The sequence below is a fragment of the Arachis duranensis genome, chromosome 1 (genome assembly GCF_000817695.3).
Source record: "Arachis duranensis cultivar V14167 chromosome 1, aradu.V14167.gnm2.J7QH, whole genome shotgun sequence".
In the NCBI taxonomy this organism is placed as follows: domain Eukaryota; kingdom Viridiplantae; phylum Streptophyta; class Magnoliopsida; order Fabales; family Fabaceae; genus Arachis; species Arachis duranensis.
This window is the reverse complement of record NC_029772.3, coordinates 59,491,474-59,507,466: the sequence shown is the minus strand read 5'-3', so window position 1 is coordinate 59,507,466 and position 15,993 is coordinate 59,491,474. Positions and strand designations below refer to the sequence as shown.

At 34.9% G+C, this 15,993-nt stretch overlaps 1 protein-coding gene across 1 annotated transcript in view; it reads left to right on the top strand.

Annotated features, from left to right (window-relative positions):
* The window catches only part of LOC107490560 (protein IQ-DOMAIN 22-like), a 10,474-nt gene extending 3,012 nt beyond the window's left edge, over positions 1–7,462 (top strand). Inside the window, exons 2-5 of the mRNA XM_052262972.1 lie at positions 8–113; positions 4,517–4,717; positions 5,697–5,774; positions 6,437–7,462. Of these exons, the coding sequence (XP_052118932.1) occupies positions 8–113; positions 4,517–4,717; positions 5,697–5,774; positions 6,437–7,192 (1,141 nt within the window). The 3' untranslated portion in view covers positions 7,193–7,462. The remainder of the gene's footprint in view (positions 1–7; positions 114–4,516; positions 4,718–5,696; positions 5,775–6,436) is intronic.
* Positions 7,463–15,993: the final 8,531 nt, after the last annotated feature.

Below are 15,993 nucleotides of genomic sequence, written 5' to 3'. Positions count from 1 at the left end.
TCGTCAGACTGACGAGCAGTAGCGGTAGGTCCGCCAACGCTGGAAGCGTGACCGCCGCTAGTAGCCAAGATTGGGCCGCCATTAAGATTCAATCCGCCTTCCGAGGATGTTTGGTTAGTGTGAATTCATACTTTAATCGCTTCTTCTTCGTTTATCAAGTATAAAAAATTAGTCACTACTTTTTTTAACCTACCTAGCTAGCGCTATAGTTTACGTTGACATAGAAGACCTTTTTTTCTCTATTTTTCTATTCTTCTTTTTTCTTTTTACCTGCTTAGGTTTCTAGTTTGGTTATTAAGAGTGTAGCGGTTCCTTTCCTTGTAGTCCTGTTAGTCGTTTGTTGTGTTGTGTCGTTTTGCGCAAACTAGTCCACTGATAAAGTTTTCTTTTTTAAAAACGTATCTCTCACCATTCCTTTTCTTCCTAATGCGACTGTGTATGTATTTCCTTCTCTTTGCTTAGATGGATCAGAATCCATTATCAGCAGTAGTAGTAGACTACTAGTATACGTAGGAGTAGCAGCTTTCTTTGCTTTTATAGGGCACTCATTTATTTCTATAAAGAGAATTTCTTTTGATTTGAGCCCTCTTAATTAAATATATTTCCCAAACAAGGTTGTAATTATTTACAATTTACAAGGTCTATAATTTGCTATGCGAACCTAATCCCCATGCTATATATAACGTAGCATAGTAGTATTGTTTCAGAATTCAGACTCGGTACACAATTGTGGTATTTGTAGTCGAATATAATGATTAATCTTGATCTGATATCTCTTCACTCGTTACTTCGGGTTGGGGACAATGTTAGTGTAAAGTTCTAAAATTTATAGACTTATAGACTATAGTATTGTTTAACTTCTTCTGTTTTAAATAAAAAATATTTTATATATATTAAAATTAATCACTAAATTAATTATTTTATATTTTATATTTTATATTTATGTATAAATATATATAATCTAAATTGATTTATGTATAAAATTATATATTTTAATTTATTTTTAATGTGTATATATCAAGATTGATTTTAATTGATTATTGTATCTTATTGTATGGAGTGGGTAGGAAAAGTAAATGGAAAGATGGTACTTTTCATCAGTTCATATATGAGTAGATACGCAAAGGGAGATTGTGAACATGATTAATTATTGTACATTTATTTGTACTTGACTTGACGAGTGTCTAGTGTATATTGTATTCCACACAAGGGTGGAACCGATGGTCTAGTGCATGTGTTTGTTTCATTTAATATATATATTTTTTATTAATAATTATTTTTAATAGTTAATTTCATTATACATGTGGTATTAATAGAAAAATATTAAAGAATTATTAAAATTTATTATTGTTTATCATTAATTTTAACTATTAATCTAATTTTTTATTTTAATAATTTAATAATATATTTTAATTTATGTTTTAAATATTAATAATTAAATAATAATTAAAAACAATAAATACAGTCCTATTATTATTATTATTTTGGTGTACCAGTCCTATTATTTTTTTGTATTAATATTAGTAGACTAGTGGTCATCTGTGGTGAGTGTTAGATATTGGTTGATTTCCCACGTTGGGCCAAATTTTTGTGAAGGAAGCAGGTGATTTGGTCAGGGTTTCTTCAATTTTGTTGTACATTCTGCCCCAAAAGGCAAAAGAAAAAGAATTCTTCCTGCGGTTTCGGTAAAATTATGAGATGCTTTACCCTTAGCCTTTTTCGTTCTGTGGGGTCACACAGATGCGATCCGATACGAAAGCCCCTTCCCCTTTTTTCCTGCTCTCTTCCCGAAAGTTGAACAAAATTTTTCCTTTTCTTTTTGTTGGTTTCAAAATAAATGTTATTTTAACCTATCATATTATATTATAAGTAGAGGAAGTATATTTAATACAATATTTGTATAACGTGTACAATAGAGGTTTAAAAATGTCTAATTCAATATTAAAAATATATCTATTGGTATTACTTTTTTTCATTAGTTTAAACTTTTGAGATGAGTAGTTTAATGATATAAAATGTTTATTATCTCTAGTATCAAGATGATTATTGATGGTTATTCTGGATAATATAGGTGATGTTCATTTTTAACTCATATAGCCCATTATACACATTGTATAAATATTCCATTGACTTCCTGATAGGACTCGAGTAGAAGAAGTATATTAAATCAATCCTATTAGTTAACCAATTAGAAATATAACTAACTACTGTTAATTAGTAATTTTATTTTTGAATTTTTTTACAGAGAATATAAATTAAACTAAATAAGAAATATTCAAAATCTAAAAATATATCTAAAATTATTTTAAAAATTTTAAAATTTAATTTAAAAATTCTAAAACTGATTTTAAATTTTTTAAATCATTTTAAAAATTATTGTAAAAATTTTTAATAAAAAATTCAAAACGTATAAAAAAATCCAAAATGTACTAGAAAAAAACATCTAAAACTTAACAAAAAAATATCTAAAATTATTTTAAAATTTTTAAAATTTAACAAAGCAAAACATTCAAAAAATATTGGAAAAAGACCATCCAAAAATTAAGTAAAAAATATCTAAAACTAGTTAAAAAATTATCGAAAATAAAAAAAAACATCCAAAACATAAGAAAAAAATTCTTTCTTATCATAAAGAATCATAAAAAACTAATAAAATAAAATTTAAAACCAAAAAGAAGAACGATGCTTGTTGCATTTGAATGTGGCGAAACATGATGTACCTAAGACGAAAGTTGTTGCGTTCGGAAAGGGAGGATAGTAACAGTAATCGACAAAACTGCATTCATGAAGGGAGGGCAACAGTGGCATTACGAGTCGTGTTGCAGGGATTGTCACACGCAATTGAGGATGGACGAATATGGAACAACGCCATGGAGAGACACCGTAGAAGGGGAGGACATAGGGGTGACTGACAGGCGTAGTGAAAATGGAGGACGTATAGGCGAGTGGCACACACATTGGCGGAGGAGGGAGGGCGCAGTGCGGGGTGCCAAATGCGGTGGAAGGAGAGGACGCAGAGGCAAGTGAGGATGTAGGTGGAGGGACACGAATTGTCAATAGAGATCAGGCTTCGAGGAGGAGTGATTGAAGCGAGAGGTTAAAATAGGAGTTGATGTTGGGTGGCACGTATTTTTGAATGAGTAGAGACTCAATCTGGTCTTTATCCATTTTCACAAAGGACAAAGCGATCCTTATCCAAAAAAAATGGACATTTCGGTCGTCGACTTTTTTATTTTGGGACAATTTAAATAATAACAAAAATTAATTTTGTGAGGGTTTTATTTGTATTTTGTGGGGGTTTAAAACCCCCCACAAAAATATTTTCAACAATATAATCAATTACTACCATCACTATCACTACCTTTTTCATCATCGTTATTATCAATTTATCACTCCTACATCTATTATTTTTATTGTATAACCATACTTTATCACCATCATTATCTCCTCTACTGCCACCATCACCAATACTAATATTATCAACATTAAAGTTCTCTTCTTTCATTTTTTATTCGATGTTATTTATTTCCTTTAAAGGTATTACAATTACTTTTTTTACGACATCATTTTCATCAATGGTTTTTTTTCACTTAACCACCATTGATGAAGGAATTTTTCAAAAGCAAACTATTAATAGTTTGTAGAGGTTTGAAACCCCACAAAATACAAATAAAATCGCCCACAAAGCTAATTTATGTTATTATTTAATAAATTTTTTAACAGAGAGATCATACTGTCCCAAAATAAAAAAGTTGAGGATCAAAGTGTCCCTTTTTTTCGGACAAAGATCGCTTTGTCCTTCGTAAAAATGGACAAAAAATGAGTTGGGTGTTTACTCTTTTTGAATCTAACTCTAATTTTTTAAATTTTAAATTTAGAATTTTTATAAAATTTTCAAGTTAACAGTTAGTTTTCTAGATTTTTTCATATTCAATATTAGTAATTGAATTATATATTATATCATATTAAAAATCACTTATTAAATCAATAAAATAAAAATGTATAATAATTATTTATGTAGTTAAATTTTAATGTATATCTAATATTTTTTTAACTAATCACAGAATTAATATATTAAAATAATATATTATGATCTCTTATATTGACTCAATTTTCTTTTGAGAAATGATGTTTATGCTATTTTTTAATGGTATAAAAGATCTTTTAACAAATATTTTTAATACCAAAAATAGAATAAATATAAGTAAAATTTACAAAAAAAAAATAATGCGTATAACATTTGTTTTTTTTTTTTTATCCAACCTTGTGGTGGAGATAGAGCCTCTCCTAGACCGTGCTAGAAAACAAGAAGAAAAAGGGAGTTGTTTGACCTTTAAACCAAAGACAAAATATTAGTTGACCATCCTAATAATATAATGATGGAGATGTAGAGACATGATTAAATTTAATGATGGTTTAATAATTAATAATGGTTTTTTGTTAAATGTTGTGCTAGTTTATGTTTACGAGAGGGAGATGAATAATGAACATTGTGAATTACTGAAATACTTGGTAGGCAAGGAGAGCATTACGGGCACTGAAAGGATTAGTTAAGCTTCAAGCACTTGTGAGAGGCCACATCGAAAGAAAGCGAACAGCACAACAGATGAAAAAATGGCAAGCACTTTTAAGAGCACAAGCTAGAGTCTGTGCTCGCAGAGTTCATATCCTTCAAGCCCCAAATTCCACTTCTAAGTCACCTTCCTGCCACCTTCATGTAAGTATATCTATATTCTTATTAACTTGCTCTTTCATTTAAAAAATAAAAATAAAAAATGTTTTATGTACTTATTCTTCTGATGTACCATGGTGTTGGAGTAGAACTTGACAAAGACATCGAGTGACCATAATATTACCCCCAAAGATTTTATAAATTAAAAGTAGTACATATACATGATCGTGCATGGTGATTGAGTTGTCCGAATTCGGAAATAGATTCTTGCAATTGTTAAAAAAAAATTGAGGAGGTAAAGTGTGATCTTTAACTTTTTAATATTTTTTCTTCATATTTTTTTTTGTTCCACTTATAAAATTAACAGTGAAATATCACATTTTGCTCGTTCAATTATTAAAAAATTGAGAGAATTCATTTCCAACTCTAAAGTCGGTCAATACAGTGAAGGCCAGGGTCCACTTGCACCAAAATCTAAATAAATACTAATGAATTTACTAACTTATATTTTTATTTCTGGCACTTTTTGAGTGAAAAGATTCAACTTTTTCTTAAAAAAAATTTTGTAGAGTCAATTTATTTCCAATAAAATAGATACATTTACTGAGAAAGGAAAAAGTCCAAGAGTACATTTATATATCTGTATTTTATGTCTTTGACCCCTCAAAATTTCTCAAGTTGTGACGCTCTCACAAGGGTGTGAAGATTCATTGTGTGAGATAAAGATGTGTACAAATTACATATCTTTTCATGCATGTGTTAAAACTTTTTTTATGCTTTATTATGGTACACTACACATATTGTTAATGGCAATCTTTTCCATTGTGCCACTTCTGTTGAAAGTGGATAATTAGTCTGATTTTGTTTGTCATAAGTTTGATATAATGGCCTGGTACAAAATAATTGACAAATTAGTTTGCAACTATATATGGAGATTAACGTCTAGCTAGTTATCCAGGATATCACATGCTTTAGCATATTTGATGTTTCTAATGTACTTTTCTTGGTATGATCATTTACACAGGGGCCAGCAACACCAGACAAGTTTGAAAGCCCAATCAGATCTAAGAGCATGAAAGATGAGCACTCACCATTGCTTAAGGTATTTTTGTTTTTGAATTTATTTGGTCTTTTTACAACACAGCACAACAAACTCACACTGTCACACACACTACACTACATGGGTTCTTCTATTCCAATTATCTATTCATTGGCATGATCAAACCAAATGGATTTAATTTGACTACATATTAGCCTAAGGAATTATATATATACGTATACGATTTACAAGAAAAAAAAAACTTTCAATAATTTTGTTTATATCATCTTTTATTTTATACATAATTTTTCTAATTTGATAAATATTTAATTTGTTATTTCAATTATGAAATTACTGTAAAAAGTCGTACAAGTTTTAACACAATAACTTTTGTTTTTATTTTATATAGCTATGTACACACTCTTTGTAGCAAACATTATTATTTCGGCATCAGTATTTTCTTAACAATAAATATGTTGTCCGTGTTTTGTTAATTAAAAAATAATTTAAATATATAATTAATTAATTACAAACGTAGTTTTGCATTGGTGTCAGGAATTTGAATAACGTTATTGGATAACAATTATCCAATAATTTGAAAATCTTAAAAGCACAAGCATTTATCTAGTGTTGCAAAACTCTTTTGTGTTGTAAAATGCAGAGTAATTAAATCTTATGGAATTCAATTTATCTATTAATGGAAGCATGCATTTATATGATTGTAGAGAAATGGCTCCAAATCATGCCTCCAGCAGGTCCATGGTAGTAGCGGGCAAGAGAAATGTAGGAACAAATCAGAAAGGCACATAGATGAACTAACATGGAACCAAGAAAAATCATCAATGAGAACCTCTAGCACCACCAATGGTGACAAAAGTGACAAGAACCCTGAAATTGATTCCAGAAGATCACAAGCCACGTCATCATCAAGACGTAGGAACCTCTTTTCCACCACCAACAACCATGTCTTAGTTTCTGATCAGCATTGCATTAGTAGCAAGAGTTACACCACAAGCAACCACAACAACAACAACAAGGAATCATCATCAGTGATATCTCTTCAATCAGGCCCAAGCCCATCTTGTGAGGTCCAGTCTCAGAGCCCAATGAAGCCCAATTGGGTTGAGGAGAGCCCATTCTGTACAGCTGAAAACAGCCCCCAATACCTATCAGCATCTTCCAAAGATAATGTACCCAAAAGAAGCCCTTTTGGTGGGTCAAGGAGTTATATTTGTGACTATTCTGATTACCCAAGTTACATGGCATGCACTGAATCTTCAAAGGCAAAAGTGAGGTCTCTTAGTGCCCCAAAACAAAGGCCCAACCAATGTGATAGGTCTAGTTCATCTACTAGGTACTCACTCAATGGATTGGGTTGTCAGAGGCCCAATTATGCTTTGCAAGGATGCTTCACCAACAAGGGTTATCCAGGTTCTGGTCGTTTGGACAAGCTTGGAATGCCTGTGGGATATAGATTCTAATCTATTCTTTAGTTATATGGGGTTATGTTAAGACTAGGGTTTTAATTTATGACCTTATTAAATTAACATGTGATCTTCCTAACCACCCTTTACTTGTTGGGCCTTAAGAAACTTAACCCTCTTCTTCATTGAGGTTTAATTAATTGTGCATTGGAAATCTGAAATACTTTTAGGAAGTAACGGTTAAGTGATTAGAATGAGTGTAGGACTTCTGTAAGTGTGAGTTCTTTCCATTTCCTAGAATCTAATAGGCTAATATCTATGTTTTGGATCGACATATATGTATGTATCTAATCTCACGACTTGGATTTGATTGTTTGGTGGGAATTATCACAGCCTTAAAGCACTAATTGTTTTTTGCTTAGCATGTGATTATAGAGAAATGCTAGGAAAATAACCAAAAAATAACAACTATTGTTAACAACTACTTGAAAAGAGTGGACGAGAGGTGTATTTCGATAGTATAGATTCTTCTCCTCTAAAATTATATTCTCACTTTTAAAGTTATATTGTCACTAAAAAAAAGTATATTATTAAGCACCTTTAGATTAAAATAGTGGAGCTCACAAATAATAAATATTGAAATTTGAAAGTGATTAAAGCATTATTTTACTATTTTACTAGCATTATCACTTTAGACTTTAGAAAATCTTTTTTTGAATAATATAATATCAGAGAGAGTAGCTCAAAAATCTTGTGTAAACTTATTAATTGCACATACATTCTCTAAGCAAAGATACAAGGAAGATATCATGAAAATTAAGATTTAAGCTGAGTATAATCAACTCTTAACATGCTTATTACTATATTTTTATTAAAATAAAAGTATTAATACATATACAAATTTATGACATGGTCTTCAAACTTTTGAAAACTTTTAGACCATGATGGCGCAAGCAATATGCCATAAAATCGTTTTTGTTGGGTTTATTTTCTCTCTTTCGTAAGTTCTAAGTTTAGTTTTTGAGAGTATTTTTTTACACGTATTTACTAATTTGCTATTAGATTTTGGGGCATAAATTCGATACACGAGACATGTTTGTGACGCCGAAACGCCAAAAATTTATTTGGCTCACCGATTAGTCAGGCAGTGTAAAATAAAAATGTTCATTTTGATGGGGTCTTTTTTTCAATTGTATAAATAATAGAGGGGTCACTTTTTAATTTTTAAATTGTAGTTTATGTCTGTTCACTTTTGATTAACCAATTTGATTAGTTCTGCTCAGTAACTGGCCACAGGGTTTGTAAGTTGACGCCCTCCAATTCCATATTTGAACACAACGGTACTGACCTTCATTCTCGACGGTCTTCGGTAGTTGACACATTCTATAATTCCAGTCGATTGGCGACTCGAACATTTGATGGCGTCGTCATCTCGATCAATGGAAAGAAGGAACCGATTGTATTATTATTCTGCACCTAATTTTTAAATATCCCCTTTTGTTTCCCTAAATTTCGTCAACTTTGTTCAAGGATATCCCTGTATGTGTGTGTTTCACTGAATTACAGTATTGTTGTTATTGGCAAAGGGTTGCCAGGGATGAAGATATCCCTGCGGGCGTGTGTTTTGCCGACAAAGCAAAACAGTACAACAAGGCAGACCATGGAGTTGATTAGTTGAGGGTGAAGGTTTTGTAGGGATGGAGTCAGACGAGTATGAGTTACACGAAGATGAAACAAAACACGACCATCTTGGAGAGGCTGATGGTGACAATAGGGATGGGGTTGAATTGGAAGACAATTTGGACGATGTCAGAGAAATGTATAACAATTTTACGGATGATGACCTATACGGTGTTGATTCTGGGGAATTGCTAGGTTCAATTGATTTTGTGAACTTGAGCAGGGAGGAAGTTTGCCGCTTTAATTTTGCAGATGTTGACATTGCGTTTGACTTCTACTAGGCATATGCAAAGTACCATGGTTTTAGTGGGAGACATTCCAGGAGCAAAAAATGTGGCAAAGTAAGGATACGACAGGAATTCATGTGCCACCGAGAAGGATTTAGATAATTGAAATTTTACTCAATTCCTAACCAGAAAAAGAGGCCAATGGCTGAGACACGGTGTGGATGCCTTGCAAGGATGCAGGTTTGCATGGACGATGAATCATGATGTTGGTACATTGCACACTTTTCAGACGAGCATAACCACCTCATTCTTGATTTTATCACCTTATGACGAGCCTAGCTGGTGGGTATCATAATGTCCCCTACACAACAAGGGACATGCACAATGTAAATGCAAAGCAACGAAGGGAGGGTGGCCTAGATGCGGAATCATGCTTAAGGTATCTCTGTGAGTGCAAGGCAAATGATCCAGCATTCTACTACAAAGAAGTTGTTGAGTAGGAGGGTGTGTTATAACATTTGTTTTGGTGTAATGGAACTAGCCAAATTGATTACTAGGTATTTGGAGATGTCATTACATTTGATGCAACGTACAAGAAAAACGTTTACCTTTCACCTTTGGTAGTCTTCTCTGGTGTAAATTACCACAACCAAACGGTTGTCTTTGCTGCTGCACTCGTGGCCAATGAGAAAGAAGAACCTATGTCTAGCTGCTTCAATAGTTGCAAACAGCAATGAAGGGGAAAGCTCTCGTGTCCATAATATCTAACGGTGACATGCAAATGATGTTATCAATCAAGCAATTTTTTCCAGAGGCACACCATCAACTATGTGCTTGGCACCTCCTTCGAAATGCTACGAGCAATATCGAAAAGCCTAACTTCACCAGGATGTTTAAGGATTGCATGCTTGGCGACTACGAGGTTGGAACATTCCAGAAAAAGTAGTTTGAGATGGTGGAGCAATTTGGCGCAGGCGATAAAAGATGGGTACAAGACATGTACGAGAAAAGGCATAGTTGGGTAACCGCACACATACGAGAAAAGTTTTTTGCCAGCTTTTGCACAACCTCAAGGTGTGTGGGTTTGCACACCATGATATCACGGTTTGTTAAGTCTCGATATAGTTACACTAATTTTTTATGTCGTTACCTTCAATGCTTGATGTTTGTTCGTCCAAAGGAAGTGGAGGCTGATTTTGAGTGTGCAAAAGGTGACCTTGTGATGACCACTAACCTGAAACAGTTGGAGCGTTGTGCATCTAAGAACTACACAAGGTCAATATTCTATTTGTTTGTTTCCATTCTTGATAGGGCCTATACAATGAGGGTGGTTGATTCTAATGACAATGGTTCGTATTTTATCCACACCGTCTCTAGATACGGTGTAAGAACCAAAATAACCGTTTTAATAAAATGATAATTTAACTACCTGGAATATGTTCAAAAATATAGAAATGATATTTTGAAAATAAAAAGGTGAAATTTGAATCTAATGAATTTTTCTGAGTGAAAAAAGGTATCTTTATCGAAAAATTTTTGTAAAAATGCGTACCGATGCTTAAGCCGGTAGTACCAACTCTGGTCTGTCGGTACCCTGTATTGAGAAAGATAAGATTTTAAAAATTTAATTTATTATTTTGAAAAGACAAAAATAATTTAGAATTGAAAACATGGCGCTAATCTTAAAAGTTTTGGCCCAAAGTTAGGCCAAACAGACCTAAAATGCTAACGGGTTGGACTGAGCCCAAATAGGACCCAAGCCCAACATATATAAACATCTTATAATGAGCTTTCAACTCATTCATGCCCTATTTTGAATAAAGGGGCCCTGAAAAGAGGAAGAGAGATTGAGATTTCACTATTCATCTCCTCATTCATTTGGCCATAACTTGATCTACGGAGCTCCGATTGACGAGTCGTTTGCCGTCACGTGATGCACGAAAACTTGTCTCTCAACAAATTTCCCTTCGGCAAGTATACCAAATTATCATCAAGTAAAAACTCACAATAGAGTGAGGTCGAATCCCACAGGGATTGATTGGTCAAGCAACTTTAGTTGGAAGTATGCGCTAGTTGAGCTAAACAGAAATTGAGTTGAGAATTACAGAAAATTAAATTGCGGGAAAGTAAATTACAGAAAGTAAAGTGCAGAATCTTAAATAGGGATTTGGGGAGATGAGCATAAAGATAAATGGCAGAAAGTAAAGAGAATGGGTAAGATCAGAAATGGGGGATTCATTGGGCTTAGGAGATGTTGCATTCTCCGGATCAAGTTCATTCTCATCTCTTCCTCAATCAATGCATTCATTGATCTCCTTGGCAATCTTACAATGCATTCATTAATCTCCTTGGCAATCTTAAATGATTGGATTCCAATTCCTTGGCAATCCAATCTCTCTAAGCTTGAACAATTGCCCAATTTCTTGATTTAATTGCTCATGGGAAGAGATGAAGTGTGGTCACTGATTATACCACATGTATTTCCAAATCAAAGTGTTGGGAGGATTACATGTCACTATATCCGTCCAAACCCCAATTTGATCAAACATGAGAAAGCATTTCTAGCATGATCTCCTCATCCTTTTTCCAAGGCTCAGAGGAGATCCAATTATGGAGAATTTCTTTTCCAAGACAACTAACCAATTGAATTAAGATCGAAAGCTTTCTAGTAAATCAAGAGAAAAGAAAGAAGAAGAAGAATGAAAACTATAATTGATCCATCAAATTACAACAGAGCTCCCTAACCCAATGAAAGGGGGTTTAGTTGTTCATAGCTCTGGAAATGGAAGATGATGAAGAAGAATACATTCTCCAACAAACTAGAAAGTGCAGAAAAGTAAATATACAATGGGTAGTTCTCCAAATTGCGAAGCTTCTTTCTAGTTCAAAACTACTCCTATATATACTACTCTTCTTGATCTTCTAGTCAGTTCTTCAAGTCTTGGATATGGGCCTTTGATTTTGAGTTGAAGCAGTTACAATCTTCAGTGGGCTCAGCTTTGCTTGCAGAAAAAGTGTGAGTTAGGCATGGGTGGACGTTAGTTAGGACGTTAGTGGTGTTAACGTTAAGTGAAAATGTGGGTTTGAGAACGTTAGTGACGATCACCTTTTTCACTAACGTTCCAACCCAAAATGATCTATATTAACTTCAACATTGATGGCACTAACGTGACCACTAACGTTTCCTCTTGGTCCTTCGCAAACGTTATTGGCATTCACCTTTTTTAATAATGTTGCCTCTTGGTCTTTTCCCCATGTTAGTGATCCACGTTAGTGTAACTAACGTGGCCTTTAACGTGGGCATGCCTAAGCTTCGAGAGTGTTAGTGACACTTGCCTTTGTCAGTAATGCTCCAAACGCCCCTCCTTCCCACTTTAGTGCCTCACGTTAATTGCATTAACATGACCACTAACGTGGTGGTGATTGCCATCACCAACGTTAGTGACAAAGGTGAGTGTCACTAACGTTGGCCCATCATGCTTAGCTCCACGTTACTCTTCACGTTAGTGGTCTTAATGTGACCACTAATGTGGGCACTCTTGGATTAGTTCAACGTTAGTGACAAAGGTAAGTGTCACTAACGTTGGCGATTGCTTTCTCCTCCCACGTTAGAGTTCACGTTAATTGGATTAATGTGACTCTTAACGTGGCTAAATGTGCCTTTGTGGAATGTTAGTGGCATTCACTTTTACCACTAATGCTGGAGCTCCTCTTTTCCTCCACGTTAGCTACCACGTTAATGTACTTAACGTGGCAACTAACGTGGGCTATGATGGCTTCCAAGGCATTATTAGTGATCATTTTTTCCATTAACGCTACAAGCTTGTCCCCATTCCACATTAGTGGTCACGTTAATTAGATTAACGTGGCTGCTAACGTGGCTCCTTCTTGCTTCTGTTGTCCTGAAATCAAGCAACTAAATTGCATCAAAGCTCTGTTCCAAGTCATGAGATTATGCATCATCAATTATATCATTCAATTCTTGCCTAATTCTCATGAAATCATGTAAAGTTCACAATGTTTTCTTGAATCAAGGTGTAAGTGTATTTTTGTCCAAAACTTGCTTATTTACTAAGAAAATGCATGAAACTACCCTAAAACAGTAAAGAAAAGGTCAGTGAAACTGGGCAAGATGCCCTGGCATCACAACACCAAACTTAAAGCTTGCTTGTCCCTAAGCAAGTACTGAAACATAGGAAAAATGAATGAAAGAACAAGATAAACAATCCATTTTTATAGAAGTCAAATTCCTGGTTTATGTGGTTTCATGCATAGCAACTTAGGTTCATTCCTTCACTGGTGTTCAGGTCCTTATCATGCCCTTGAATACTTGCTTGATTGCATCCTTTGAGACTTCTTATTTATTGATCCTTCCTTCTTTTCCAGGGTTTATTGCATTCTTTTTTAGGCTAAGTGCTCTGTGAGAGAGCGACTCTTTAAGATAAGCTTTCGGCCAACACTCCCGAACCAGTTGGTTCAAGGTGCTAGGTATTAAGACACCCCTAAAGACTTATTCTCTCAAGTCTCTTTCCCCCATACATGCATACCACAGGCACATGGTTTGTTATTTTTCTTTCTTTCTTGAGACCTTGGTGTCCAGCACCTCTTTGGGTTACTAAGTGCTCTGTAGCAAAGGTTGCTCTTGATAGTAGACTTTCAGCTGATAATCTCGGGTTAGTTAACCCAAGTTACCAAGTGATAAGGCATCCCTGAGAGCTTATTCATCCAAGCATATCCCTTGCACAAGAACACCACAGACACATGCCTCAATATTCAAACCCTTGGTGCCTAGCCTTATTTCTTATTGTTTTTCTTTCCCTTTCAAACTCTTATTGTTCTTTCCCTTTTCTTATTAGGATCTTGTTGTTTGGTTAGTCTCAATAAGATGTGTTTCAAGCATGTAATTTAGAGCATATAATTGCCTATACACCTTGTTAGTGAACCAACTTAGCTAATCAATTACCATACCACAAACTTAAGAACTTACTTCATAAGATAAACCCCACTCTTGTTGTTCATAACATTTCCTTTTATATTGACTTAAAAGGACAAGCATACATATAAGAAGATTGAGAATGGAAAGCCAGGGACCTAGACCAACACACCTAGACCTGAACACTGAAATTTTAAAGGCAAAATTGAAAGTTCCTAGGCTACTATGGAAGCATGTTCTATTTCATACATGATTTTCCTTATTTAAAACTTGAAAAAGATATAACGAAGAGGGAACTCCACCACCTTTTACTTATTAGAATGCTTATGTCCCTTTGTTTTCTTTGTCTTGGGATCCTTCTTGATTGCTCGAATTCCCATTTCCTTTGCATTTCCCGATTAGCTTTTTCCAAAAACCAGCATCCTCCATCTTCTTCTTCAATGCTTCCTTATGTTGTTTCACCTTCCTCTCCTCTTGTTCTGTTAGGTCTTTACGAACTGCATCATATCTTGGGATGACAGGGTGAAAATTATGCATATGCCCAGCCACATAAGTCAACTTGGCCTGAGTGTTTATGCTAAACTCTTCCCGGTGTAGCTGCCGTCCTTCATTGAGAATGCTGAATTCATTGAATGCTTTCATCTGAGACAACTGACATTGGTTGAGTTCTTAAAGGCGTTTTTCTTGATGCTCTTGCCTTTCAGTTACTTGATTGATGGCTTGGGTGAGCTAGGAGTAATGCTCCTGTTGCTGCTCCATTTGTTGTTTCTGCCACTCCCTTTGTTGACCCATCCAATTAGAGAGCAGTTCTTCTTGACGATCCATCCTTTGAGCTTGAACGTGCAGTTGTTGTTCTTGTCCCTCCATATAACTCCTTGCTAGATCCTCAATAGCTCCTTGAATGTGATGCAAGTTTATGTTAGTTGGATCGTAGTACTCTTCTTGCTGGTATTCTTCTTGATGAGGTTCTTCTTGTGATGTTCTTTTCCTTATCTGAGGCCTTTTTTGCTGTTGAGTGGGTGCCACATAGGTTATACGCTGGAGCGTAACTAACCTCCCAGGGTTTACCTAATTTGGATTGTTATCTTCGAATACTACCTTGGCTTTCATACATATTCTAAGGATGGTGCTGGGGTACCAAAGTCTAGCACCCGGATCATTCTTCTCGGGTGAATCTTGGATTCCCTCAGCTATAATTTCGTGCACATTGATGCCTCCACCCTTTATTAAGCAATGTACCATAGTAGCTCGAGCAATGTTGACCTCAGAATTATTTGCGGCTGGAAGGATAGATCTCCTCACGAGCTCAAACCATCCCTTAGTTTCCGGGATGAGGTCTCCTCTCCTAATGAACCGTGGTCTCTTATCTAAGTACCTTTCCCAATTAGATCCTATAACACACATATCGTTCACAATTTCTTCAAGTTCATCATTGTCGAGGCCATTACTTATGCTTACTTGATAAATGGGCTCATCAAAATGTGGCGATCTCTGCTGAAGAGTCCTTGTTATAGCATTGGGGCTGAAGTCCACCTCTGTTCCTCTCACGTAGCTTTTGAAGGTGGGAGCCCTAGTAGTGTCTTCTCTGGCCACATTGGCATAGAACTCCTTGATGAGATTTGTATTTATCTTTGTTTTTGGGTTCATGAGCTTTTACCAACCCCTCTGTTCAATCTTCTCTCTAATCTGTGGGCACTCATCCTCATTGAACTGGAATGTCAACTCTGGCAATATTTTCTTGTGTTTTATCCGTTCAAATTGGAGCTCATGGAAGGCCATCTTGAATCTCCCTCCATCAAAAGGAATGCTCTCTACCGGTTCCTTCTCCTTTCGCCTCTTGGAGCTTGATGATGCCATAAGTAAGAATTGGTGTGTGAAGGTGTTGAGTGTGTGTGTTCGAAAGAAAGAAGAGAGATGGATTGAGAGGATAATTGCATATGGAATGGGTTAGAGTAGGGGTTATATAGGAGAATGATGAGATTGAAGGGTGTGGATTGATAGAAAAACCCAATGGTGGA